The following is a 27,119-nucleotide window of genomic DNA, read 5'->3' on the forward strand; positions in this document are numbered from 1 at the left end:
GTCAATGTGTGGCAATCTATATGTAGCAGGCATGATAAGTGATTTCCCAGGTGATATCACTCAGGACCTCAGCATTACCCCAGAATCTTTAGCCCCCAGAGTTAATCATAATGTCACAAGGGGGTGTTGGAGTGTAAGAATGCAGAGATAGAGCACAGTAAGCGGTAAAGAAGGAATGGGAGAACCAATGCAACCGAAAGTATGTTGAACTCCCCTGGTTATTCTCCACAGTATGATTACCTAGCCATTTTTATCCCCATATTGCTGTGTGCAAACATTCTATTGAGCCAACAATGATGCACTGATGTTCACAGTACGGATACATGGAGTGTCATTCTGCTTGTTTTGCCGTATTTACAAAAGGTGATGAAAAATTCAGCATGCCCATATGTTTTCTGATGGAATTAAATATGCATTTTAATTATCAAAGGCTAATTAGTTATGTTAGTTCTGTGACTGACAGTCTGTTGTGGCTAGAGAGGAAGAGGGGATGTGTGAAAAGAGAAGCACTAACCCTGTGGGTGGAACATCAGGAAGGAAAATTTTCACACCTTGTGTGTGTGTGTGTGTGCCAGTGGAGGCTCCTCAGGAGGAAGGGTAGGACCATCCTCCTCTGTGAATTTCATAAAAATAAAAATGGTAAAACATTGAAAAAGTTATTATTTTTTAGATAAAACTATTTTAAATATATTCACGTCACCAAATCATTGATTAAAACACAATGTTTTGCAATGAAGGTCTACAGTAGCCTACACAGCACTCTGTCGGGTAGCATCATGGTCTAGCCGGAGGACAGCTAGCTTCCATCCTCCTACCAAGGTACATTGACTTCAATACAAAACCTAGGAGGCTCTTGGTTCCCACCCCGTTCCATAGACTTACACTGTAATTATAACATCTTCCGGAGGACGTCTTCCAACCGATCAGAGCTCTTGCAGCATGAACTGATATGTTGTCCACCCAATCAAAGGATCAGATCATTAATCTAGTACTGAAAGCATAAGCTACACCTAGCTAGCACTGCAATGCATAAAATGTTGTGAGTATTTGACTCAAAGAGAGAGAAAGACAAAAGTTGAACAGGTTTCAACCAATTCAATTCTTCAAAAACGAAGAAGAAGCAAGAGAGAGAGAGAGAGAGAGAGAGAGAGTGTCATATTTTTTCACTTTCAGTTTCTCTTACTTAGCTTGCGAATGCAGCTGGCTAGTTTAGTTACTCAAACACCCGGCTCAAACAGAGGGATGCTATATTAGCTAGCTGGCTATGACTATCCAACACAACACTGGAACTCTTCCAAGTCAAGGTAAGCTTTTGGTTTTATTAATTTATTGCCACCTGGGTCCACCGGTGTAACTGCTTACTGACTATGCACTGTAACATTACTGCATGGTTGTAGCAGGTTTACTAGCGCATTAGTTATTTTAGCTATGTTGACTAGGACGTTACTTTAGCTAATATGGGGACAACAATGTAGGTGTGTGTAGAGGTTGTGACATGGTTTGGCTTGGAAAGGTTTTTTCGCCTGGTCACATACAGCTGATGTGTTGTTCATTGAAGTCTACAAACAAAGGGAAAAGGTGAGAGGAGGAGAGTGCATAGGGGCTAGAACGAATACAACGTGGTTGCTTTGATCAGGGGTGTATTAATTCCGCCAATTCTGTTGAGAAAAATAGTATAAATGGAACTAAAATGAAACAGGGATAAAAAAAATACCTGAATTTGTCCAATAGAAACTTGTTTGCAACTGTTGGACTAATGATTACACCCTAGATAAGCTAGATGCAGGAAAGAGTGTGAAAGGCGGTATTGAATGTGTCAATGTCTGTCCACGTGTCACTGTCTGTCATCTCAAATGTTTCTCTCGACCTGTATGCACCTACGTTATAAACGTTCATTAATAGGTTAGGTTGTAGCAACCTCATGATGGTGTTAGGTTCTAACTATCAGAGTAAGAACTCAACGGACACTGTGAAAGCTCAAACCAAGTTTATTCTTCCCAGAGGATCGAACAGCTGAACAGACAAAGACATGGTTCCACCCGTGATAGTATGTATACCCCATGTTGGGTGGAGTCTCGTTTATTAGCGCTAAACATTGCATCATTATTGCTAGGCAGGGAGCTACAGTAAGTGATATGGGCAATAAACAGTTCCTCCCCTTATCAGTACTGCCATGTGACCGTTTTCCCAGCACTCAGCCCCTCCCAAGATTAAGTACGGCACCTCATGTCTCTATTATAACTAATGATTAATAATATAACTAATGATGATAAATAAAATAAACAGTTAAAGCTCAGAAATCCAAACCCATCAATGGGTATAGGGAAAATTTGAGTGTAAACCTATCGATGTTACATTGAACTGGGTGAATGGAATATGAATGACAGTCATCCAACATGCTGTAATAGAAATAAGGCCATGCTTATGAAAAGAAAAATCGTCCTCCCTCATCATAAACGGCACTGACCGCCACTGGTGTGCGCACATATGTGTGTGTCCCCGATGGATCGGTCACAGTCACATGTCAGACACACAGTGGCACCTTATGTGTGCGTGCACATTATGCATTTGAGTGGCATTTCATAAACAAGTACTTGATTACTGGCATTTTCAGTTGCAGCCTTTATTCATCAAGCTTCCACTCATTATATCATTGACATGTCATATAAAACATACACCAGTGGTCACCTACCGGTGAATCGCGATCGACTGGTCGATCTTCAAGGCATCCCTAGTCGATCACCAAACATTTCTGTAGAAAAGCCAATGATAAAGGCTTGCACTCCCTTTTTTTTATTAGTGTTACGCTGGTAGCAGTAGGTGCACTTGATTCAGAAGCCCTGTGCACCGGGTAGGCAAAGTGTTGCCATTTTGAACCATATCATTTGTCTGAATAGACAAACTCCGCCTACTCGGAGGACCGGGAGATTTCAAATCAAGCTTTGTTTATACAGCACATTTCAGACATGGAATGCAACATAAAGTTCTTCACAGGATAAAAATTATAAAAACAATGAAAATAAAAACTGAAATACTTACTACACAACAAACATAACATGACAAATAAACAAAAGAACAATAAAAACTGAACAACTAACAAGAGCCCTAAGGAAATCAAAGCTAAAAGTTGTGTTTTAAGATACATTGTAAATATGTCCACAGTTTCGGCCCCCCCTCAGGTTTTCTGGCAGGCTATGACAGAGGCTTGGGGCAGAGAAACTAAAGACTGTCTCTCCATGCCTCTTGGTCCTAGGCTTTGGGATAGTATAAGACCATATCAGTGCCAGAGAACCTGAGGGACCTACTGTACTGGACACATAACTTAAAAGCATGTCTGACATGTATGTGGGTGCACAATCGTGGATTAATTTAAAAACCAATTTAAGAATCTTAGAATAAATTCTAAAAGCACAGGCAGCCAGTGCAGAGACCTTAAAACCGATGTAACGTGTGCTCTCCGTCTGGTCTTGGTCAGTACCCGTGCTGCAGCAATCTGTATATTTTGCAGTTGACCAATAGCTTTCTTGGGTAGACCAGACAGGAGAGCATTACAGTAGTCAAGTCTGCTTGTAATAAAAGCATGGATGAGTCTCTCTGTATCAGCCTGAGAGAGGAACGGCCACACATTGGCAATGTTCCTGTCACGTCCTGACCTTAGTGCTTTTTATGTCTCTATCTTGGTTTGGTCAGGGTGTGTTTTGGGTGGGCATTCTATGTTCTTTTTTCTATGTTTTTGTATTTCTTTGTTTTGGCCGGGTATGGTTCTCAATCAGGGACAGCTTTCTATTGTTGTCTCTGATTGGGAACCATACTTACTTTTTCCCACATGGTTTTTGTGGGTAGTTATTTTCTGTTTAGTGTTTTCTGCACCTGACAGGACTGTTTCTGTTTCGTTTATTCCCTTTGTTATTTTTGTTTCGTGTTCAGTTCAAATAAAAAGTCATGAACCCTTACCATGCTGCGCTTTGGTCCGATTCCTCCTCTTCAGATGACGACACCCGTTACAGAACTACCCACCACAAATGGACCAAGCAGCGTGGTATGGAGGAGCAGAGGGTTCAGGACTCCTGGACATGGGAGGAGATATTGGACGGTAAGGGACCCTGGAGACATGCTGGGGAATATCGCCGCCCGAAGGAAGAACTGGAGGCAGCCTAAGATGAGAGGCGGCGATATGAGGCAAGGCAGCGCAGCAGGCATGAGAGGCAGCCCCCCCCCCAAAAAATGGGGGGGGGGGGGGCACACGGGGAGATTGGCGGAGTCAGGCTATAAACCTGAGCCAACTCCCCGGAAGCAGCGGGGTACTGGTCAGGCACCATGTTATGCGGTAAAGTGCATGGTGTCTCCAGTGCGCGCTCATAGCCCGGAGCGCAATATGCCAGCCCCCGCAAGTGCCATGCAAGAGTGGGCATCCAGCCAGGGTGGATTGTGGCAGCTCAGCGGGCTTGGTCTCCGGTGCACCGTTTCGGCCCAGGGTATCCTGTGCCGGCTCTGCGCACTGTGTCTCCGGTGCGCTGGGACTGCTCAGTTCGTCCTATGCCTGCGCTCTGCCCGTGCCGGGCTAAAGTGGGCATTGAGCCAGATCTCCAGTGCTCCCCCACAGCCCGGTTCGACCTGTGCCTGCACTCTGGAGGGGCCTGGCTAAAGTGGGCATTCAGCCTGGAGGAGTGGTGCCAAGGCTGCGCACCAGAGCTCCAGTGCTCCACCACAGCCCAGTTCATCCGGTGCCTCCTCTACGCACCAGGCCTCCTGTAGGTCTCCCCATCCTGGTGGGCCCTAGGTGGGGCCCTGGCAGCCCCACTCACCAGGCTGTCTCTGCGTCTCCTCCCTCCAGAGTCGCCCTCCAGTCCGTACCCTCCAGCAACGCCCTCCAGTCTGGATCCTCCAGCGAGGGTGCCCAGTCCGGGGCCCGCAGCAAGGGGCCCCAGTCCAGAGCCCGCAACGAGGGTCCCCAGTCCGTGCCTCGCAACGAGGGTGCCCAGCCCAGGGCCCGCAACGAGGGTGCCCAGTCCGGGGCCCGCAGCAAGGGGCCCCAGTCCGGAGCCCGCAACGAGGGTGCCCAGCCCAGGGCCCGCAACGAGGGTGCCCAGTCCGGGGCCCGCAGCAAGGGTCACGCCCTGACCTTAGAGCTTTTTATGTCTCTATTTTGGTTTGGTCAGGGTGTGATTTGGGTGGGCATTCTATGTTTTTGTATTTCTTTGTTTTCAGAAGACGACACCCGTTACAGTTCCTTAGGTGGTAAAAAGCTATTTTTGTCAAATTGGAAATCGAGTTCTGAATCTAAAATAACACCTCGGCTTTTAACCTGGTGTTTTATATTTATTGCCCGTGAATTAAAATGCGTGGCCAGATTATCTTTCTGTGCTTTGGCTCCATTAATAAGTACCTCGGTCTTGATTTATTTATCTGGAGGAAGTTGTGAGCCATCCAAGTATTTAAATCACTAATAATCTAATAATTTATCCGTGGAGCTAAAATCCTCTGCTTGACACAGACATGTAAAGTTGTGTAACATCTGTGTAGCAGTGAAAATCAATGCTGTGCTTTCTGATAACTCTGAACCGTACCAGACCTAAAAATATGTGGAACGCCACATGTGAGATGTATTTTCTTTGAGTTATATTCACTAAGTGTGACAAACACTCAACTGGTTAAATAGGTCCTAAACCAATTTAGAACTGGACCGGAGAGGCCAACTCCAGTTTCTCCAGAATGACATCATGGTCAACAGTGTTGAATGCAGCACATATATCCAGGAGTACAAGGACAGAGAGCTGTTTGGCATTTTTCATGGCAGATTCTTTATCCGTAAAATGAAGTGGGCGGAGCACAAACCCCTCTTCACATTGTTTGAGATAGAATTGAAATATTATTTTGAAATTATCAATAAGTGTAAAAACAAAAAAGGAATACATAGCATAAAACTTTTTGACAAAATGAAAATGTATCTCAATATGTAACACCTGAGCCTAACCAGCTCTGCTAGGGCGAGTAATGTTCAGTGAGCTGTTCTCTCATTTGTGTCTGGAAGTAGCTAGCAAGTTAGCTTGGGTGCTTGACTTTTATTATTTGTTTATTATTATTATGAACAAAACAAATACAAAAACAGAAATATACAAACAAGCGTACATAAACCTAAAAGCATAGAGGAGGTGTGATGGTGCTTTGCTGGTGACACTGTCTGTGATTTATTTAGAATTCAAGGCACACTTAACCAGCATGGCTACCTGAGCATTCTGCAGCGATATACCATTCCATCTGGTTTGTGCTTAGTGGGACTATCATTTGTTTTTCAACAGGACAATGACCCAAAACACACATCCAGGCTGTGTAAGGGCTATTTGACCAAGAAGGAGAGTGATGGTGCTGCATCAGATGAGCTGGCCTCCACAATCATCCGACCTCAACCCAATTGAAATGATTTGGGATGAGTTGGACCACAGAGTGAAGGAAAAGTAGCCAATGAGTGCCCAGCATATGTGGGAACTCCTTCAAGACTGTTGGAAAAACAATCCTCATGAAGCTGGTTGAGAAAATGCCATGGGTGTGTAAAGCTGTCATCACTACAGACAAAGGGTGGCTACTTTGAAGAATCTAAAATATATTTAAAATGTATAACACTTCTTTGGTTACTACCGTATTCCATATGTGTTATTTCATAGTTTTGATGTCTTCACTATTATTCTACAATGTAGAAAATAGTACAAATAAAGAAAAACCCTTGAATGAGTGGGTGTTCTAAAACTTTTGACCGGTAGTGTCATAACCGGTAGTGCCCCCCCCCCCCCCCCCCCCACACACACACACACACACACACACCCTCACCCCCCAAAAAAATCATTCTGCTGAGTGGGAGGAAAGGCTGTTTGATCATTACAGGTTTGAGGAAATTTCCGAAGCTGGATCCCCAATGGGAATGGAATGAGGCTATTGTCATGCAGATAGCCATGTCATACCCCGCTGTTCAAATAGTCCTGATCAAATAATCATTACTGTGAGGCTCCGATGAGCCTGGGATGAGCCCATGGTTGGCAGCAGCCTGACACGTCTTAATTCAGCTTGACTCTGCTCAAACACAGCACGGAACAGGCAGGATGTTGTCATCAGCATTACTATCATCTATGTCGACCATTGATCGTACTTCTCTTTACATAAGCAACGGGCAGGTTTCAACCATTTCTGATGACACGTCTATGTTTTGAGGTTTCCTAGTTAGTTACCTGGTTAGTGAATACACTAAAAATCGTACTGACGCAGAGCTCACTTGAAAAGCACAAAAATGGGAAGACTATAGTGCAAGTGGATTATTTATGCTTGAAGCAGCTAAGAGTAAAATCAAAGACCAGCAAGCGGTACAAGGACTTCAACAGCACGGAAGGATTGAAATGCATTGTAGGACTAGAGGGATTATTGATGATATTCCCAAACCCATTCTCCGACCCCAGCCTTCTCATACATAATCAGAGATTTACACTGTTTTAAGGGTAAATCGTGCTTGGTGCAGAGGACAAAAGGCTGTAGATCTCTAAGGGGGAATCACATAGACCCTTTACAAAGGGTCTAAGCTACTTGCCTCCTTAGGCAGGGGATTGGGCTATCACACACACTAATAGCTATCCTGATCTAGCTCAACACTAAAGCCTCCATTAGCCTGAACAATACAATTTAGCCTTGGTCTATGTGTCAACAAATCCAATGTGGTTCCAAATTGGCATTTCCTCAGAATATCATAATGAAAGTTGTGATATTGAAAGGAGATTGTGTTCCAACAAGGAAAAAGCATTAATAATCTGATCCAATAGCTTTAATCGTGGATATAAAAGGGTTGCTTTGAATAGTGGCATTTTATTACTGGGGCTGTTGCCCTGGGGTGAAGAACGTTGATTTTAAAGAATTAGAGATCATCTTTTTACACACCGTCCATTAAGACACCACCACAAAACAAACAGACAACTGATCTGATTCAGTCCATAAAAACACACTGAGACATTCTGTCTGAGAAACTACAGTATATCCAAGAGACAGAAATGTCCAAAAGTACCATGACAGCATCACACAGTATGATAGTTAGAAAGTCGAGCACAATCTAGAGAAGTAGGCTACTTTAACTTCTAGTGACAGCCAGCCAACACACACAGTCTGTACAGATTCCATCATCTACACTCCTGAGAAATTCAGTGAAGAGAAATCCCTAAGGCCACAAACATGCTTCTCCAAGACGCTCAGTCAGAGGCTGTTGTGTGTCACTTTACGTTAAGTTGCACATATTACTATGTAACTACACAGTAACAACTATTGTAACAACATAGTAGTTATTTGTGTTACTATGTAACTACACAGTAATAACTGTATTAACAACATAGTAGTTATTTAGGTGTTACTATGTAACTACACAGTAATAACTGTATTAACAACATAGCAGTTATATAGGTGTTACTATGTAACTACACAGTAATAACTGTATTAACAACATAGTAGTTATATAGGTGTTACTATGTAATTACATGTAATAAGGTTGTAGCGCTATCAGTTATTACAGTTGGAACAAGGAATGTGTAATTACAAATCTAGTTGCTGAAGGTTATTCCACATGTGTAATTACTGATGTTATTACAAATGTTATTGTAATACTATGCAACTATTGTTGTGTAATTACAAATTTGAAGATCACCTGTGAATTAACATGTTAATAACTCAAACCAAAATGTGTCTTTCTTGCATGTAACTAGGTGCCACTAACATCGAATCCACATTTAATACCAGGGTTGATAAATAGGTCAGGACCTGGTGACAACAATTGTAACAAGGCACACTCTGTCATTAACTACCGGTCATTTTCAATTTCTATGTTATGACCTGGCTCAAAGGCTATACAGAATCAAGTGTAATGTTAGAGCAATGTAGTTACATAGGATATACTTGTAATTATAATTTTTTGGTCCTCCAATAATCGGTATTGGCGTTGGAAAATCATTATCAGTCGACCTCTAGTGCTTAGGGTCATTGTCTTGTTGGAAGGTGAACCTTCGCCCCAGTCTGAGGTCCTGAGTGCTCTGGAGCAGGTTTTCATCAAGGATCTCTCTGTACTTTGCTCCATTCATCTTTCCCTCGATCCTGACTAGTTTCCTAGTCCCTGCAGCTGAAAAAAACATTCCCACAGCATGATGCTGCCACCACCATGCTTCACAGTAGGAATGGTGCCAGGTTTCCTCCAGACGTGATGCTTGGCATTCAGGCCAAAGAGTTCAATCTTAGTTTCATCAGACCAAAGAATCTTGTTTCTCGTGGTCAGAGTTCTTTAAGGGCCTTTTGGCAAACTGCAAGAAGGCTGTCATGTGCCTTTTACTGAGGAGTGGCTTCCGTCTTGTCACTCTACCATAAAGGTCTGATTGGTGGAGTGCTGCAGAGATGGTTCTCCTTCTGGAAGGTTCTCCCATCTCCACAGAGGAACTCTGGAGCTCTGTCAGAGTGACCATCGGGTTCTTGGTCACCTCCCAGACCAAGGCACTTCTCCCCTGATTGCTCAGTTTGGCCGTGCGGCCAGATCTAGGAAGAGTCTTGGTGGTTCCAAACATCTTCCATTTAAGAATGATGGAGGCCACTGTGTTCTTGGGGACCTTCAATGCTCCAGAAATTTTTGGTACCCATACAGTAAATGTGCCTCGACACAATCCTGTCTCAGAACTCTATGGACAATTCCTTCGACCTCATGGCTTGGTTTTTGCTCTGACATGCACTGTCAACTGTGGAACCTTATATAGACAGGTGTGTGCCTTTACAAATCATGTCCAATCAATTTAATTTATCACAGGTGGAGTCCAATGAAGTTGTAGAAACATCTTAAGGATGAACAATGGAAACAGGATGCACCTGAGCTCAATTTCGAGTCTCATAGCAAAGGGTCTGAATACTTATGTAAATTAGGTATCTGTTTACTAAAATGACAAAAAAATCTGTATTTGCTTTGTCGTTATGGGGTATTGTGTGTAGATTGATGAGATGATTATTATTTTTTTAATCAATTTTAGAAAAAGGCTGTAACGTAACAAAATGTGGAAAGGGGCAGTTTTCCCGAATGCACTGTAAAAGGCTTCATTGCAAAAAAATCCCAAAGTATCCCTTAAATGTAAAGTGTTACCGGCTGTTGTATTGTTCTTTTTGGAAGTGGAAAATGGAATAAAGCATACTGCTCTTTATATTTCTGATTTCACAATTTCACAAAGTGGAATAGCCCTGACATTACTCTCACAGTGTTACATTATGGTGTGGCTCATGTGGTAGCAGGCTTTCGTCTATGAAAGGAGGTAACACAGACACAAATGCATAATTTTCTGAATGTGAGGGAAGCATACAGGAGAACTATGGACCTTTTTGTCAATGACAGACATTAGATGGGGAGCATTTGTCTTGCTGCACATTATGTCCAGACAGAGAAGTGATATCAGGATATTGAGCATATCAGACAATAATTTTCCAGACATTCTGCCAGGGACTTCTGTAACAATTTACTATCATTTTCACCACAATTATGATTCAATTTCACTCCCTAGCTCACCCTCTCTCCCATCCTCTCCTGCTAAGAACAGATATGCAGAGCACGGTCCATGCAACAGGTAGATATTGAACAAAACAGTTTCTGAGAAGCCGCATCCATTAACACCTAAAATAAGAAACATAATCAGCCATTTCCATCAAACGCACCTGTTATTGAAATTATTCATACACTAAGATAGTGACATTTCAGTTTTTATCTACTTCTACATCCATGTTCTCCACACTGCAACATGTGCTTACTACTTGTCACATAATGTCTAGCCTCTGACTGTAAGTAAAAAGTACACGTTTAGAATTGTGACTCTAAGAGTAGCTGTTGTTGTGGTTTTTGGAAGGATTTTGCATGTACACACATGGTGGGAGTAAGCTATGTAGGATAGAGTGTCTCATTCCTCTGTCGTGTACTATGAATTCGTAGTGGTTGCTAGGACACCTAGGAAAGCTATCCGTCCTGCTGGTTTGGAGAATGGGAGGATGGAGACAATTAGAGATGCGTCGCCCACACTTCTAGCCCTCCAGCTAACTAGTCCTGCTCATCACCTCATCATCACATCCTACTCATCCACTTGTTTTTCTGTCCTCCGTTAAGACATCATGATGAAATACAATGTTCTCATTCCAACACAGAGGTTGTTTGGCTCAGACTTTTAAGCTGCACCACAGTGAAGGTTTCCTAAGCTTACCTCTTATTTTGCTATGCTTTCCATGTCCATGCTACAGGTTCAATCAGAGTCAGTTTGTAGTAGAACTGTGTCAAAGGTGAAGTCACTAAAAACAGTAAGAATCACCAATTATACACATTTTCTGCTTGGGAATTGTGGCCTGGAGACAAATCACAGCTGAATGTGGCCAGCAGAATGATGACTGACTGAGTATGACTGAACATAAGTGTGATTGAACCTACGTTGTTCGGGATTGTAGTTGAGAAACTTCAATCTGACCTTTTTAAAGCTTGCCTTAGTAGCTAGGGACTGTTTATTCCATGCTGTCATCTAGAATGTCCATTAGGATCAGATCTAACGATCGATAGCTTTCCTGCTTTATTCAACATTTTCAAGAATCACACAAAGGAATAAGTTTCCATCAAGTAATTTACATTACATGTATGTATAATGTATGCATACAAGTATAATGCAGAACTGTACATGTTAATTTAGTCTTAAGGCTGTAATATTCACAAGGCATGTAGGCTATGTCTGCATATCCAAAGCTGCTAGTTTGGCAATGATGACAGTGTTGTATGGGCTATTTGGCCAGTTTATGTGAAGCTGCTTTATTGCCAGGACATCTACTGCTCCAAGCAAACACACACACACACACACACACACACACACACACAAACAAAACGTGGCTCACACGACATGCATAGCAAATAACACTTTACTGCAGCACTGATTACAAATGGGGTAAATGAGAGCAATGGCACGGAACATTTCTTGTCTTGGGAAGGACATAATGAGGTCAAACCTGTAGATGACTAGAAAAGGGAAGAAGGTGAGTGTACTTTACTTGACTAAGGTAAAATATGAATAATTCACATTAACTTTAGTTACAAAGGGCCCGAGGACGTTCATTTCACACACGTATACCCCCCCCCTCCAGAAGATCCTTTTTTAACATGTAGTTACTTCATAATTAACGCCCTCTCTTATGGAGAGGTGGAATGATGTACCTCAGATATTTTTCACCCTCCTACAGTATGATTGCCAAAGAATACCCTAGTAAGTGACATCACAAGAATGGACAGAGGGATAAAGAGGGCACCGCATGACTGGTTCTGGAAAGTCATTTTTCTTCTTTTTTTTGCATGTGAAAAATGTCCAGACAAATACTAAATCTGCCCAATGCTTAGTGGTTATAAATCAAGTCAGTGTTCGTAAAGCAGCGATGCATGCTCTCATTTGTGAAACATAAAGCATACTGGTTGGGTTGAGTACACCACAGCATGCAAAGGCATTATTCATCTCACATTTCCTTTACCAGCAACAATCTGTGAGAAAGATCAAATAATCTGTTGTGTATGTGGCTTTTCCACTTGCATTATACACAGTAGCACTTTATGTCTGTAGACGTTCATGTGGGTGGCATGACAGAAATGGCTTGGGGAATTAACTGGGTTTGTAGCTTGCAGCTTGCTATGACTTCAGCCATGACAGGTCTCAAAGCAATGTGTTCTGAAAAAAAGGCAAGAGCTATAGCGCATGTCTGAATGTAATGCGTTTTGAGCAGTTGGAAAATAAATAAACACATTATCATTATTAATAGCATTTTGTCCAGATTTCATCTGCTCTTCACACAAAAAAACAGGGTTTTGGTGTTTCACTGTCTAAAGGCTTACATAGCCTCATTATGAGGTGAATCCATAATGCCTGGGCAGGAGTGTGGGGACTTGTGGCAGAGTGACACAGTAACAGATGGGCCCACTCACTGATGCTGAATGGAACAATGTTTCTAGGCGATGCCACAGACAACGACTCACAAACACGGTCTCATTTGCCTTGTAGTCAATGTGGCAGTGAGCTGAACCGAGAGCCACACAGTTTCAAATGACTTAATCTTTTTTATTCCCTAAGATTTCACAGCCCCCCCCCCCCTCTCCCATTCCCTCCCCCTCCTGTTTAATGTAATAGGATTTACTCTGAGGCTTATTTTCCGCTCCTCGTCTTCCGTCCCGGAAAGGAGTCCTCCGCAGCCAACGGTGCAGGAGGTGGGTAGTAAATTATACACACTGCCCTCCAAGCTCTTCGGCATGAGGCAGGGGGGTTCCAACAAATGCCTCCCCCTGAACACCCCCACAATCCCCAACTCCTACTCCCACCATCCGTTTCCTCCCCATCCCTCCTTCCTCCCCACCCCCCACCCCTCCACCTCGCCATCCCTGCCCTCCTCTCCATCAATATTTCTCAAGCACTTTTTAAGCAGCTCAATAATGTCAAAGCACAACAAACCATAGAAAAAAAAGATCCATTATGCCTTAGACTTGTGACCTGGATGTATAAGAGAGTACTGTATATAGGCTGACAGACAATCATAAGCATCCATCTGATTGGACAATCAGTATCGATTCCCTCTTCACCACCTACATCACTATTACAGTTAATGGAGCATTGGTGGAAAATCTGAGGTTTTAGAGTCACAGAAAAGTGAAAACATCTGTCATATTGACCTGCACTGTTCTTACTGCAACATGGAAGAGAAATGCAGGATAATAACCCATGTTGGTGTTAGTTTAGTAAATCATTTCTACAGACAGAAAGGCAAGTACATGTGGATATGACAACATACTACAATAACAATGGATTGGGAATCTTCATACCGTATATGACAGAGTCAGTCCAATTCATCCACAGTCTCTAGCAGACCTCATACCATGATGTCTATGTTTACCTTCCACAATAAAACTCAACCTGTAGCAGCGTGGCCCAGAGAGAGCACCACCCAATGTGCTCTACTACTATGAAAATATCTGAAATCACTTTTTAAAGACACTTCAACTGGAGTTCTCTGAGCATGCGGAAACGGTGGAGAAAACAAAAAAAGAGAGCACTGATAAGCCCGAAACACCCTAATTAGTGCCTTACAGTCACTTTGTTTACATCTGAATCCAAAGTTCACCATTTCATTTCCTGAAAACCTGGCAAGTACAGGCCTTGTAATCGCTGAGGGAATAGGGGGGTAAAACAAATAACATTGCTTTACTTTTTTTTTCTCTAAACGCGGTACCATGCTTTAAAAAGGCCAGTCTGTTTTCTGATACCCACATTAAAAGATTAGTGAAATCCCAGCTCGCGGTGACATTTAGAGAGAAGCCGATGACTCCTTTGAATACAGATCAGAGTAAAAAGAAAATTGGCAGCCTTTAAATCTAATCAACAGTGGTACCAACACGCCAGACCCCAATGGCAAATCACATTCAAAGTGTTAGCAATTCCTCTATAGGCTGATTCTTTGAGATGACTTACACTCTCAATGCATTAAGAGGTGTCTGGTAAACTCAAAGAGAGACATACAGAGTCAATAACCTGAGTAACACAACATATCCCAGAGCACCCAAGGAATGACTGCAGCAGCCCAGGTTTTTTGGCACAAAGGACAACGCCTTGTACAGAATGCTCCAGTGGAACACTTTCCAGGGTGGGGGGAGAGGACGGACAGAACAGTGACCACATTTAGGAGCAGTGGCCTGGACCATAACTCACACCCTCTCACTCTCTTTCTCAGCTCACTTTGTCCCTTTATTCTCTGACAGGTCCTATGGCGCTTGTCAATGCTGACTCTTTCTATTCCAAAGGGGATATAAACAAATTCATATTCTATGGAGTGTCTTTCAGGCCTCGATGTGCTGCAGGTTTGACAGGCATTTATATTTGCCAGGTAGCCCCAGAGGTTTGGCTATGATCTGATCTGCATTAGACTACATGGTCACTACAGCATGAACAGGCACAGATAAGGCAGCATTCATACATGACAGGACAGGTTGTGAGGAAAGGTACAGCAAAAATACCTACGCAAACACACCTAGGATACGAACAGTAAATAGATCACTATTTAACACATATACACAGACAAATGCACACACAGTCAACTCAGCATGTACAAAGTACCAACACACACACACATACAGTACACGTGAACACACACTTGCACACCGAACTAAAGCGGGATCACACATACTGCATCTCTTACTATCGGCTAACTATTGTTTAATAACTATTCAGTTTGTCATGCAAATCTACACAGCCCTTCTGCAGTGCAGCGCTGCGTGCTAGTAAACAATATAAACCCTCCATACTAGTGTTAGGTTCTTTTTTTTCAGAGTAAATAACTCACAGACACTAGAGAAGCTTTAACCAAGTTTCATTCTTCCCAAAGGTTCTGTACAGCTGTATTCAGACACTCCAACATTTGTCCCACTCATATATATACGTATATATATATCCCACTTAAAACACCCCCCCTTCTCTCCAATCCTTACATCTTATGGTTTAACAGGAAAAGAGTAACAAGACACCAAACCTGTATTACTCCCTTCAGGTGACCTGTCCTCACCTCCTGACCTCAACCCCACCTTCACCTGATCCACAGAGATCCATGTCTCCCCTGTATCAACACGTTGCTCTGCTCCCGTCCCCCAACACATTCCAACACATTCCACAGCTATCTGTCTTTCTACAGAGGCCCAGTCTCTTTCTCCTTTGATTCTATGTTTCTTTCCTCTCATTTATTTAATATTTTAATGTTCAAAATGTCAAATCCAACACTATACAATGCAGCATTAATGCACAATAAGCAGCATGGCCAAGCCAGGCCCAAAAGCATACAATATAATTACAGGGATAGCGTTAGACATGGACTAAATGAAAGGGTGAAATGTACACCATGGCTGTGACCTCACTTAGCCGATTGGAGCACTGCAGGGTCTGAAGGCCTATCAGAGAACTTATGACAGATTAAAAATAACCACTGGGTAATTAAAACCTCTTAAATGTAAAGTCCCCATATTTGGGGACCCTATTTGATTTTTAAAAAATTAAATCAGTCTGGTATGAGAATGGTAGCCCCTATCTGCAAAAGCAGGGTGTTTGCGGAAAGCTGGGTATATGGCTATTGATCGGCGCCTTCAAATCTTTGGTATGACTTATTACCATATATGGACATAAGAATTTATAAGGCAGGCCGAGCCGATGACCTCATTTCAAGAAGGCTGCTACCTACATTCTGGTTAGCGTTGAGAAACATAAACGAAAATAAACACACAATACGTTGATACTAGGGATGCACAATATATCGGTGAACATATCGGAATCGGACATTATTAGCTAAAAATGCCAACTTCGCTATCGACCCGATGTCTAGTTTAACGCCGATGTTAAAAACTAAGCTACAGTGCATGCCTATATAATGTGACGTAATGATGCCAGGTAAAATTTTGCAACACAGCATTCCTAACCTAGCCCACAATATCTGCTGTGTGGATCGAGCAGTCAACAAGTCGAGCAGTCATTTGAAAGAGTAAGAACATTTCAGTGAGACAACTCAAAGGCGAAATCCAGATAATGGAATTAATTTCCCTTGACAATCAACTGTTCTCTGTCGTGTGTGATGTTGGCTTTCTTCGACTGGTCGAGCACCGGTACACACTACCAAGTGCGCTATTTTTCAGATGTTGGCCTACCGGAGTTACACAATAATAGCGTCACTGCTATTAGCTTCACGACATACATACTATGGAGCGCTGTTTGGGGCAAAAGAAATACAGTAACACTGTCAAAGCTGTACAAAAAGTCTGCAAACAAGCAAACACCGGCCACGAACGATGTGTTTACAATAACGCGTTGGTAATAAAGCATCATTTGTTCGACCACAACTTCCGGGGTAGCTAACTTTAGCTTGGTACCTAGCTAGCACCAATACAACCAGCCTGAAAACAATGAACAGTAGAACCTGCAGTCATTTTCATTATTCTTAGCAATCATTTAGAAATCTTTGTGAGTAAGTATTAGCTAGGTTGCCACTTGTTGTTTTCCTATTGAAATTGAACTTCAGTTCATGAAAATAAATAGCTAGCCAGCTAATTAACCCTGTTGCCCAAAGCTAACGTTATAAGCAGCCAGCTAGCTTCATCTAGCTAGTGAGGCTCGACCGGACCGGGTTATGTGTTGTGAAGCTAACCACAATAAGGATCAGGCACAATAGTGGAATGTGGGGTTTGCCTTTAAAAATAAAAGTATGTCTTTGACAGTGATGCAAATTAATACAAATAGTAGAATTATGCCATACTTTTATTTTGAAGGCTTACCGCAAATTCCACTATTGTGGCTAATCCTTATTGTGGCTAGCTTCACATAGATGGGTCCGACCACCATTAATTAAATAAGCACTGTCTTATAAATGAGGGTTATTTTAGATGACACCTAGCTATATAGTTAGCTAGCTAACTAAAAACATAGCAAAACAACAATCTGTTTCAGTACCTATACTTAGCTAGCTAGCTAATTTTCCTTTGGCAAGAAAAATATCAGATATCGGTATCGGCCAAAAATGTAATATCGGTGCATCACTAGTTGATACACACTGAAATCCGGGACTCCACAGATCATGAGGATATCTTATTTGTCTGCCTGTGACCTACCATTATTGATCACCAGCCAGAGTCCAAATGTTTATTTTACACAACGTTTTCACTAAACAGCAAACATCTTACAAGGTAAAATTCGATTTGGTCTGTGTTTGAGCTATAACTACATGGGGGCTATCAAATTAATCCTTCGGTTGGTAGGAACACATCTAGCCTATTGATATCTGTATGACTTAATGTCAACATCGAATGTCCACCGAGTGACTATCTTTGCACATCAAAGATATGATGTCACCTGCTCACGCGCTGTAGGCATCCATGTCACCCTGTATGTCCCCCGACACAGCCAAAATGTTTGAGAGAGGTTGATGTTGTAGAAATTTAGTTTTTATAGTGAACAATAACTTTTAGGCACATCCAGTGTGCAAAAACAGTGCAATTACCACATTCATACACTTTGGAGAGGTTGAATGCACCCTGGATATTCCATAACACCACCACAATGTTTGAGTGAGGTTGATATGGTCGGAATTCTGTTTTTACACTGAACAAATAGCATTTAGGGATTGCAAATGTAATATAGATGCCATCATGAATATGTAATATCACTGGAATTATCTAATTTACAGACGTATGCCACTTTGGAGAGGTTTAGGGACACTTGGTAACGTCCCGTGACAACACCTGACACAACTTATTAAAACATCTGCCCCTTTCTAGTTGGTGGGTCTATCAATCCCATTTTATTTCCTGGTATTGTTCACATGTTGTGGAAGCCATCTAATGGGTTTTCAGCTCTAGTCATCAATAATTCACTTATAGCTTGTCAATTAAAAATGACTTTCAAAAGAAATAAAAAACAATATTTTGTGTGTGCTTGATCTTGTGTATCCTGTACTATGTAACTACTATCTATCTTCTGATCATTTCCTCACAATTTCCCAGATGTCTTCTTTCCAAATATAATCATGTAATTACACATGAATATCAGTTACTTTTGGGTATGTCTATTTAGGCAGAAATCTACATTTTGCAATTACAATGAAGAGTTATTATTAACAGCCCTGGGGAAATAATTTAATGATCATTCTCCTCACATCCAGGAGATAGAAATAAAGACACAAAGAAATCCATTATTGAGATGTACCTTTACTTATTAAACCACAGTGACAATAATGGTCAAAGGACAGCTTTCCATCATGTTTAGAGCGCTGCGAATAATGAGTTGTCATAAATGGGGAATCTGGTGGGGATATTGGATTGGTCACGCCAACACTCAAAAATGAGCTATTATTTGAGTCTATTTGAGCCAGTGTAGGAAGGTAAAAGGGAACCTGACAGTTATTGTAGAAGGTGGGTTTTGTTAAGTCTATGGGTTTACCTTAGAGCAATTAAATTCTCCCCAACTTTTACCTTAGGAGGGGTTGATGAAAATGGAGTTGTAGTAGTGGGTGTTGGATGGGGGGATATTGGTGCAAAGCACTCAACATATTACTGCATCTCAAATGGGTGACTAAAATAGACGCTCATCTGCTGCAGTGAATAGTTAACAGGTGTTAGAAATAGTTAATGGGTGGATTTACATTTACTATGTCACGTCTAGTCTATGAGACCAGGCAGTCCTGAGTGGCAGTCACAGTGGGGTGAATGTGAGCAAAAGAGCAAAGCAAAAGGTCAACATGACCCTACTGTCACTCAAACCGCCCCCCCTCATCTCACACACACCCCAGGCCCAGGAAGGCTCATCGATTCTGGGGCCTCATCGACTGGAAAGCCCCTAGAGTTCTAAAACACCCACAGTCAACCATTCAGAATATAGAAATAGCACTGCTAGTGTGGAAATAGTGACTTGGTGTGACAGTGCAAGGGGTTTCACACTGTCTAGGGGGTTTGGCATGGGCAATGATAGGTAGAGGCACAGGAGACAGAAGTGCGGTGCACAGAGGCTTTTATTAAGAAAAGGCCAATTAAATCCTGGCTCTTTCAGAGCTCTACAGGTCAGGCTTTAAACTTAGAAAAATGCATGAAGTCGACAGGACTAGCCAAAAGCTTAAACGCTGCAAATCATATCGGCCCTAACCATACCTCACATGATGTGTGCACTCCAGAACACACTCCCCGCAGAGTGAGAGCCACGCACATTTAAGTCTTTAGGCAGTCAATGAGAGGGCTGCCACACCCTCGTTAAGGGAACCATGCTCAGATGGAGCTTGTTCCCCTAGCCAGCATTCTTTGTGCTGGTTAGGCTTGGCCCTGCTGCACCACACTTGGTAAGCTTTGATAATAATCAAAGTAAAGCATCATAGCCAAAGCAGCAGGATTCATTTGCAAGGTTATTTAGGCTCACTATCAATCAGCCTTGATACCCAATAGACTTTTGTGTTGTTGTTGTCGTATATGAACTCGTCCTCACTAATTTGTTTGGTTTGCAGCCAGAAATGAACATCTGTTGTCATCTCTTAAACTTGGTTTCAGAGCTGATACCTTATCACCAGATGTGACAGCGGAAGCATTTTGTTAACAGAAAATGGTTTGCTTCTACATGTTTTGACGACAGGCAGCAACTCTGAATTAGGACAAGTTAAGAAAACAAACCCCTAAATAGAAGTCAACCCAGTTTTACGGTGCAAAAACTTAACTGATTAAGTCCAACATGCAGTAGTTTCCCAAACACTGGGATTGGCTCAGCAGCATGCTGTCAAGTCATAGGGCATTAGCTGTAACTCATCAGCATTTTGACATGGTTGCATCACTGCTTGGTATGGCAACTGCTTGGCATCCTACTGCAAGGCGCTGCAGAGGGTAGTGCGTATGGCCCAGTACATCACTGGAGCCAAGCTCCCTGCCATCCAGGACCCCTATACCAGACGGTGTCAGAGGAAGGCCCTAAAAATGGTCAAAGATTCCAGCCACCCAAGTAATAGACTGTTCTCTCTATTACCTAGTGCACGGCAAGCGGTACCGATGCCCCAAGTCTGGAACCAACAGGACCCTGAACAGTTTCTATCCCCAAGCCATAAGACTGCTAAATAGTTAACCAAATATCAACCTATCTGCATTGACCCTTTTTGCAATGACTTTTTGGACACATACGCTACTGCTACTGTTAATCTGTCACTTTATTCCTATCTACCTCAATTACCTCGTAACCCTGCTCATCGACTTGGTACTGGTACCCCTTGTATATAGCCATGTTATTGTTACTTATTTATTATTACGTGTTTTACTTTTCTACTATTTCTCCATTTTCTTTCTTCCTGCATTATTGGGAAGGGCAGATAAGTAACCATTTTTTTGTTAGTCTACACCTGTTGTTTACAAAGCATGTGACAAATAAAATTGTATTTGATCAGTAATAATAGATTTTGAGTTTTCAAATGTAATACCTGGGGCTTATTTCAGGGCTACAATTTTCCTATTCTGTGAAACATTGCAGAGGTCTTTTGTATTTCTGACTTTCAACATAGAGAAGGTTGATTGTACGGAAGTTTAATACATCAATTGGTATTTCAATGCAGGCACTGTAAGAGGTGTAATTGAATTCACATCTGAATGACAATGAGAAATACCTTATTATAGATCAGGTAATACTACTATGTGGGCACTTTTGTAAGGGAGTAACTATTCAAGGCCATTGTGAAAGGATGCAGTGGACTATAGGTTGCTGAAGAAGAGAGACATACACATATGTAGCAGACCCCTTGCTATTAGGCCTTGGTTTATTTCATGATGGCATCTACATTCTTAGGCTGATCGTGTTAGTATGGAGGTCTAAGATCATAATTAGCAGATATTACACCAAACTATGAAAACAAGAAATGGAAGGAGTTTAAAAATAAATAATACAAGCACAATGCCTGCAAATATTTGACCAATGGTAAGAGGATAATTATCCCTCGCGCTATTATGTCACTGACTTCAGAACTAACCACAAAACTGAAACGGTGTCCCCAGCCCTAGGGAATGAAATATAACAGCAAAGCAATCAATTTCTAAAATTATTCTGCTGGATATCACTTACCTTCCTGCACTGCTTGAAATGGGTTGTTAGCCTCGATACGTTTTACAGAGTGGGTGATTTTCTCGCTTTGTAGAATGTCGTCGTTGAGGCTTAGGTCAGAAATGGCAAGTTGAAAAATTTCGTCATCCCTGACAGCGTTTTCCTCAAATATGGCACCTGTTGGAGAAAAAAAAATCTATGTAAGCTTACTTTATGGCGGGAAAATAAACTGTGAACTGTGGCCATGTTTTGGGATTTTTTTATTCACCAACAGGTTCATTTGATCCATCATTGTAGGCCTATTCGTTTATAACATGATGATGCAGTTTACACTGGACCACCTTATTGATTGTTCACTGTGGTATTTGCGCCATTTGGATGTGTAGGCTAAATATAATTTAGGCTAGGCTACATTTTTACTGAAGCGCCTAACCTTGTCAAAGGTTCCTGATGTATAGTTAATACTGTAGCAACTCTAACACAGGTGGGATTCTTTCTAGAAATTGAACTTTTGTTGGGTTGGTGTTTTGCCCATGTATTAGCAGCAAAAATAAAGACATAACACGTTTAAATGCTAGCAGATGCAATTACCTAGCTCTTCATACCTGTGTGCATTCCCATTTCCTAGTCACCGTGTGCCTATAGACATGTGACCAATGACCCTACATACGGCCCTCTAGTGTACAAAGGAAGTAAAAACAGACAGAAAAACTATAAACAACACCACCACATAAGTAGGCCACGTTCACATTTAAATATAACTCAGTACCACTATGAACGCTGTATGTAGGCCTATAACTTTTTTGTGCCAAGCTCTATGCCATTCAATTGAGCGCCTTGCCGTGCATTTCAGGACCTTGGAGAGCGGCAGTAGACCTACATGGTCACAAACGCTGGCTGTATAGTACTAGCCTACAGCTCTGGAAACTATGAATGGGATTTATTTCACATACTGTATGGACCTGAGAGCAAAGGCTCCTCGCTATGTAGCCTCACTATAGGCTACATTTCAGGACCTTGAAAGAAGCAAAGGCTACAGGGATTAAATTCGGATCCTATGAAGCTGAGAACAGACGTGTGTTGTGGAGGGAAACATAGAGATAAACAATCTATGTATCTATGAAAGCTATAACCTCAAGAGGAAAAGTTGAGTGTCAGTTGCATCTCTTTGGCTGGTGTCTTTTGAGGACAGCGTATGGGGAGGCTACGCTGTAGTGCAGTGGATTACATACAGACGATGTCATTGAGTGAAGTAATATGACAAGCCTACAAAATAAAGTGACGATATACTTTAGAGACATGATTTATTCTGACATTGAAGGCAAGTGTATGCCATTTAAGACGTTAAAGACATGAGTGTAGCTTCCGTTAAATTCCCCAGCAGTATTTTTGAGAGAGAGAGAGAGACCATTGCACTTCAGCATTTGTCGGACGCAGGCACATTCAAAAAAAGAGAGGTAACCCAATACCGCAAACACAGATATTCCCATGAACCAAAAGTGTTGTGTAAGACAATAGAAAGTGGCATGATTAATTGTAATGTCAGGGTTATCTGGGTTATCAGTGTTATTGGGGTCTACTAAAAGCATACTGGAATTTCCATGGAGAATGACGCAGAAGAGAGAGAGAGAACTTACTGCTCGTATATGTAAGCGGTGCAATGAGGAATGATGTATGCCGTATGATAAGTACAAAGTAATGGACATATTTAAGGGAATACAGCAGTAGCCAATGACTTGTTATTGAAAGGTGGTGCAAAAGTGCAATAGCATGTGTCACACATTATCACTGTGCTCGAATCGAATCTATTTGGCATGAGAATCAGCCAATGTGCCTGTTATATGTAGAGAATATGCCCATCTGTTACTCTTGCAAAGAAATACCATATATTTGCATGTGTGTCCCTCTGTGCATCCTCTGTGAATTCTAGAAAGATTTTGACCCACTTAAATCCCAACATTTATCCATGTTTTCACTATCATTTTAAAGCACGAGTTATTTTGATGCTTTGACAAAGTCATTTCTGCAGATTGCCCACTGGGCACACACTGGTTGAATCAACGTTGTTTCCACGTCATTTCAATGAAAATGTGTTGAACCAACGTGGAAAAGATGTATTGACTTCTGTGCCATTTATTTAATGTGATTAATGATAAGATTTAAGGTAAAACAAATATATGTCCCTCATTTTAAGGTCAACCATTTTATGTGAACTTAACTTTCGTTTTTAAAATAGGAAAACTATTCCTTTTTAAATAATAATGTAAACAAAGTACTGAACATCTAATAGTCATTTTTACATTGACATGTTTTTGTCATTTAGCAGAAGCGCTTACCCAGAGCGACTTAAAGTAACGAGTGCATACATATTCATACTTTTTCGTACTAGTCCCCCGTGGGAATCTAACCCACAATCCTGGCATTGCACGCACCATGCTCTACCAACTGAGCGAAACGGGATTATAGTCAAATCATAGTGTAAAAACAGGTGAACTGATTCTACTCTTTTTGGCAATTTTCGGGTGTTCTGTGGTGGGAAACTGGGCGGGTTGAGCATAACACGTCAACCCTGTTACCAACAGGCTAGAAATGTTAACAATTTCATTTTTTTGTGAAGCTTGCCTTCAATTGCCCCTCCCGTTTTCACAGAACAAGCTTCCATTCTCTGTCACAATGGCATGTATGTATGTCTGATTTAAGATGAATTCGTCAACCCTGTGGTCAACCATGTTACTTTATTTGGTACTTAAGCACGTACTATATATTTTCTTTTTTTATTTAACCACTTGAGATGGGAAAATACATTGTTTATTAAGTTGAACATGTGCTCTTTTTGACAGAATTATAAAATTAGGTGAAATAACATGTTTTTCCCCCCCACCAAGTTGCACTACTCAAAAGGCACCTAATTGGAACGACCCGGTTATAGGCGTATTTCCGTTTATAATTTGTATTTTGTGGACATCGGGCATCAATTTAAATCCTGCCATCTCTTTTTAACATCCTATAACATCACGAGTTAATCTATCTCACCAATACAATGACGACTCGTGCTTTTTATGTGTTGGAAAACTCTGGCAGATCAAACAAGCATAAACTGACAGAAAATCTCCCTCGAGGTTTAGGCTACATAAACCAGTGTAATACCAGAAGCCTACTGCATCTCTCACAATGAAAACCCGTCTATAGTATTGATATTGTGATCACGTTCCATTGAAAGGTAAGGCAAGCGGTCCGGTTTAGGAGGGGGAGGGCTTAACAAACCGTGAACCACATACGGGACTATTGATTCCCCAAAAAGCTGATGGGTAAAATCATCATCAATGTCTTATCGACATTTAAGACATCGATATATTCCATTCACTTGCTGCACTTTCTCTGATAGCCTAAACAAAATCCTACACCAAGATGGAAATCGAGCTATGTTCAGGAAATTAGCCCAATATTGACTGCATCCAAACTTTCAGTTTACAATTTGACGCAGTCAAAATAGATTAGGCCTATTTATCCCGTAAACTATCCCCGAAGCTGCCCTTCATGCTCTACAGTTTTTATGCGCATCGCATGCATTTGTCTACGCTATACAAAGTCTTGATTCTAGATGTTTCTGCAGCACGTCTCACTACAACCCGCGCATAGCTATCCAGGGTGATTACCAATATGAATGATGGAGTCCGCTCCGGCAGAATTGCATTGCAATATCCACAGGGAAAGGCAGATCAACAGCAACTCCATCTCCGGCTTTTAGCGAAGCAGCTCATCCAAGCATTCTCGGCTGTCCGACAATCAATTGGGGCACCACAAACAATGTCCAAAAACGCTGCAAATCACAACTATCGTTCAGAAGCCTCAAAACGCAGGAAACACTAAAGAAAAAGTAACAACTATATTTATAACAGGGGAAATAACTATTTAAAACGGAAAGTGAAGGGGAAATAAGGGAAGAAAGGTTGGGAACCCCGTTATTATATTCAAAGACAGATAGTGAGCCTGGCGTTCCTTCTCTCGCTCTCGCCTTCTCCAGTGCTCACGGTGTCTAAAAGCATGGCAAGCTGCAAAAATGCTGAGGGACCCCCCCTACTCTCTCTTTCACACACACACACACCGCGCGCGTGCACGCGCACACACACACACCTTCTAAATAAAGCATTCGCTCGTTTGCCCGACCCACGTGACTGCAGAGACTTCAAGTCTCGGTGCTGTCTGGAGAAGCCGGGTAAAATAGAATTTGTTCTAACCGGAGAGAGACGCGGGCAAAGCGCAGTGTTTTTATTTTAGAGTAGTGGCCGATGAGGGCTGATAGACAACTATACAGTGTATGCTTGGATGCAGGTTACTAAATTCATGCAAACACCGAATAGCCTAATTCATTGCGGTAGGCCTACACCATAAACATTGGTAGTCTGATCGAAAATTATATGGTTCTGCAAGTAAGTTATATGACCCACGCAAAACAAAATATTATGATTTACAAGGTATGATTTAATATAGGATAATGTCAAGAAAATTAAAGAGCAGAGCAACTGGGCCAGAGAAGACGCGGGCGCAGATGTTGAGCCGAAGAAGATCCATAAGGTGATCACCGGTGAAAGGTGATGGATAACGGACAGAAGTTTGACAGACCTTGTCATTTTTCAGCGCAGATGTTACGGTCATAGGAAACAGCAAGCGAAAAACCCTAATTGACTTGGTAACAGTGGGATTTGATGAAGTGGGGATTGAGGAACTTCAAACATTTGATGCAAATTGAGTCAGATGATTATGCCTTTATGCTTTGTTTGACTGACTGATTGCTTGATCTCTTCACAAAACGCCGAACAAGCGAATTAATGTGCCACTTCTGTGGCGACATTGTTGAATGCCTATATGCTAATACCTGAGGATTAATTAATCAATGTCATGTCATATTGAACCAAATCCAATTTTATGCAGGTTTACAATTCCATGGATTTAACAGGATGGGGTTAAATTATGCATGACAATTTATTTAATTGTTATTTTACCCACTCACGAGGACAGCTGCTGAGAAGAAATATCAAGTGCCAGATGAATATGCACGATAGGCATAATCTTACAATTAAAGGATATTTCTTGTGACTGAGCATAAACGGAAATCTCTCTTAATTGTTTGGTTAGGTTTACCAGGTTCATCAGCTTTCAGCACCACTGAAGTGGACAGCGCCCTCAGAAAACGCCACAGGGACCGCTTGACTAGACTGAACTAGGAGTGATCACTTTGTAGATGGCGGACAACGACGCAGGAATTCATGCTGCATTAATTGCTGTTTAAATAACTTATTGTGTTGTCTAAAATATAAATTTGGTTGTAAATGTTAGATAAGATACATTTCATAACTTCAATGGCGGCAGGGTAGCCTAGTGGTTAGAGCGTTGGAAGGTTGCAAGTTCAAACCCCCGAGCTGACAAGGTACAAATCTGTCGTTCTGCCCCTGAACAAGGCAGGTAACCCACTGTTCCTAGGCCGTC

At 41.8% G+C, this 27,119-nt stretch overlaps 1 protein-coding gene across 1 annotated transcript in view; it reads right to left on the minus strand.

Annotated features, from left to right (window-relative positions):
* Window positions 1–25,587, minus strand: part of LOC115113192 (glutamate receptor ionotropic, delta-1-like) — a 467,913-nt gene extending 442,326 nt beyond the window's left edge. Inside the window, exons 1-2 of the mRNA XM_065012780.1 lie at window positions 25,289–25,587; window positions 21,654–21,809 (exon numbers count right to left, since the gene is read on the minus strand). Of these exons, the coding sequence (XP_064868852.1) occupies window positions 21,654–21,809; window positions 25,289–25,367 (235 nt within the window). The 5' untranslated portion in view covers window positions 25,368–25,587. The remainder of the gene's footprint in view (window positions 1–21,653; window positions 21,810–25,288) is intronic.
* Window positions 25,588–27,119: the final 1,532 nt, after the last annotated feature.

The sequence above is a fragment of the Oncorhynchus nerka genome, linkage group LG28 (assembly GCF_034236695.1).
Source record: "Oncorhynchus nerka isolate Pitt River linkage group LG28, Oner_Uvic_2.0, whole genome shotgun sequence".
Lineage (NCBI taxonomy): Eukaryota > Metazoa > Chordata > Actinopteri > Salmoniformes > Salmonidae > Oncorhynchus > Oncorhynchus nerka.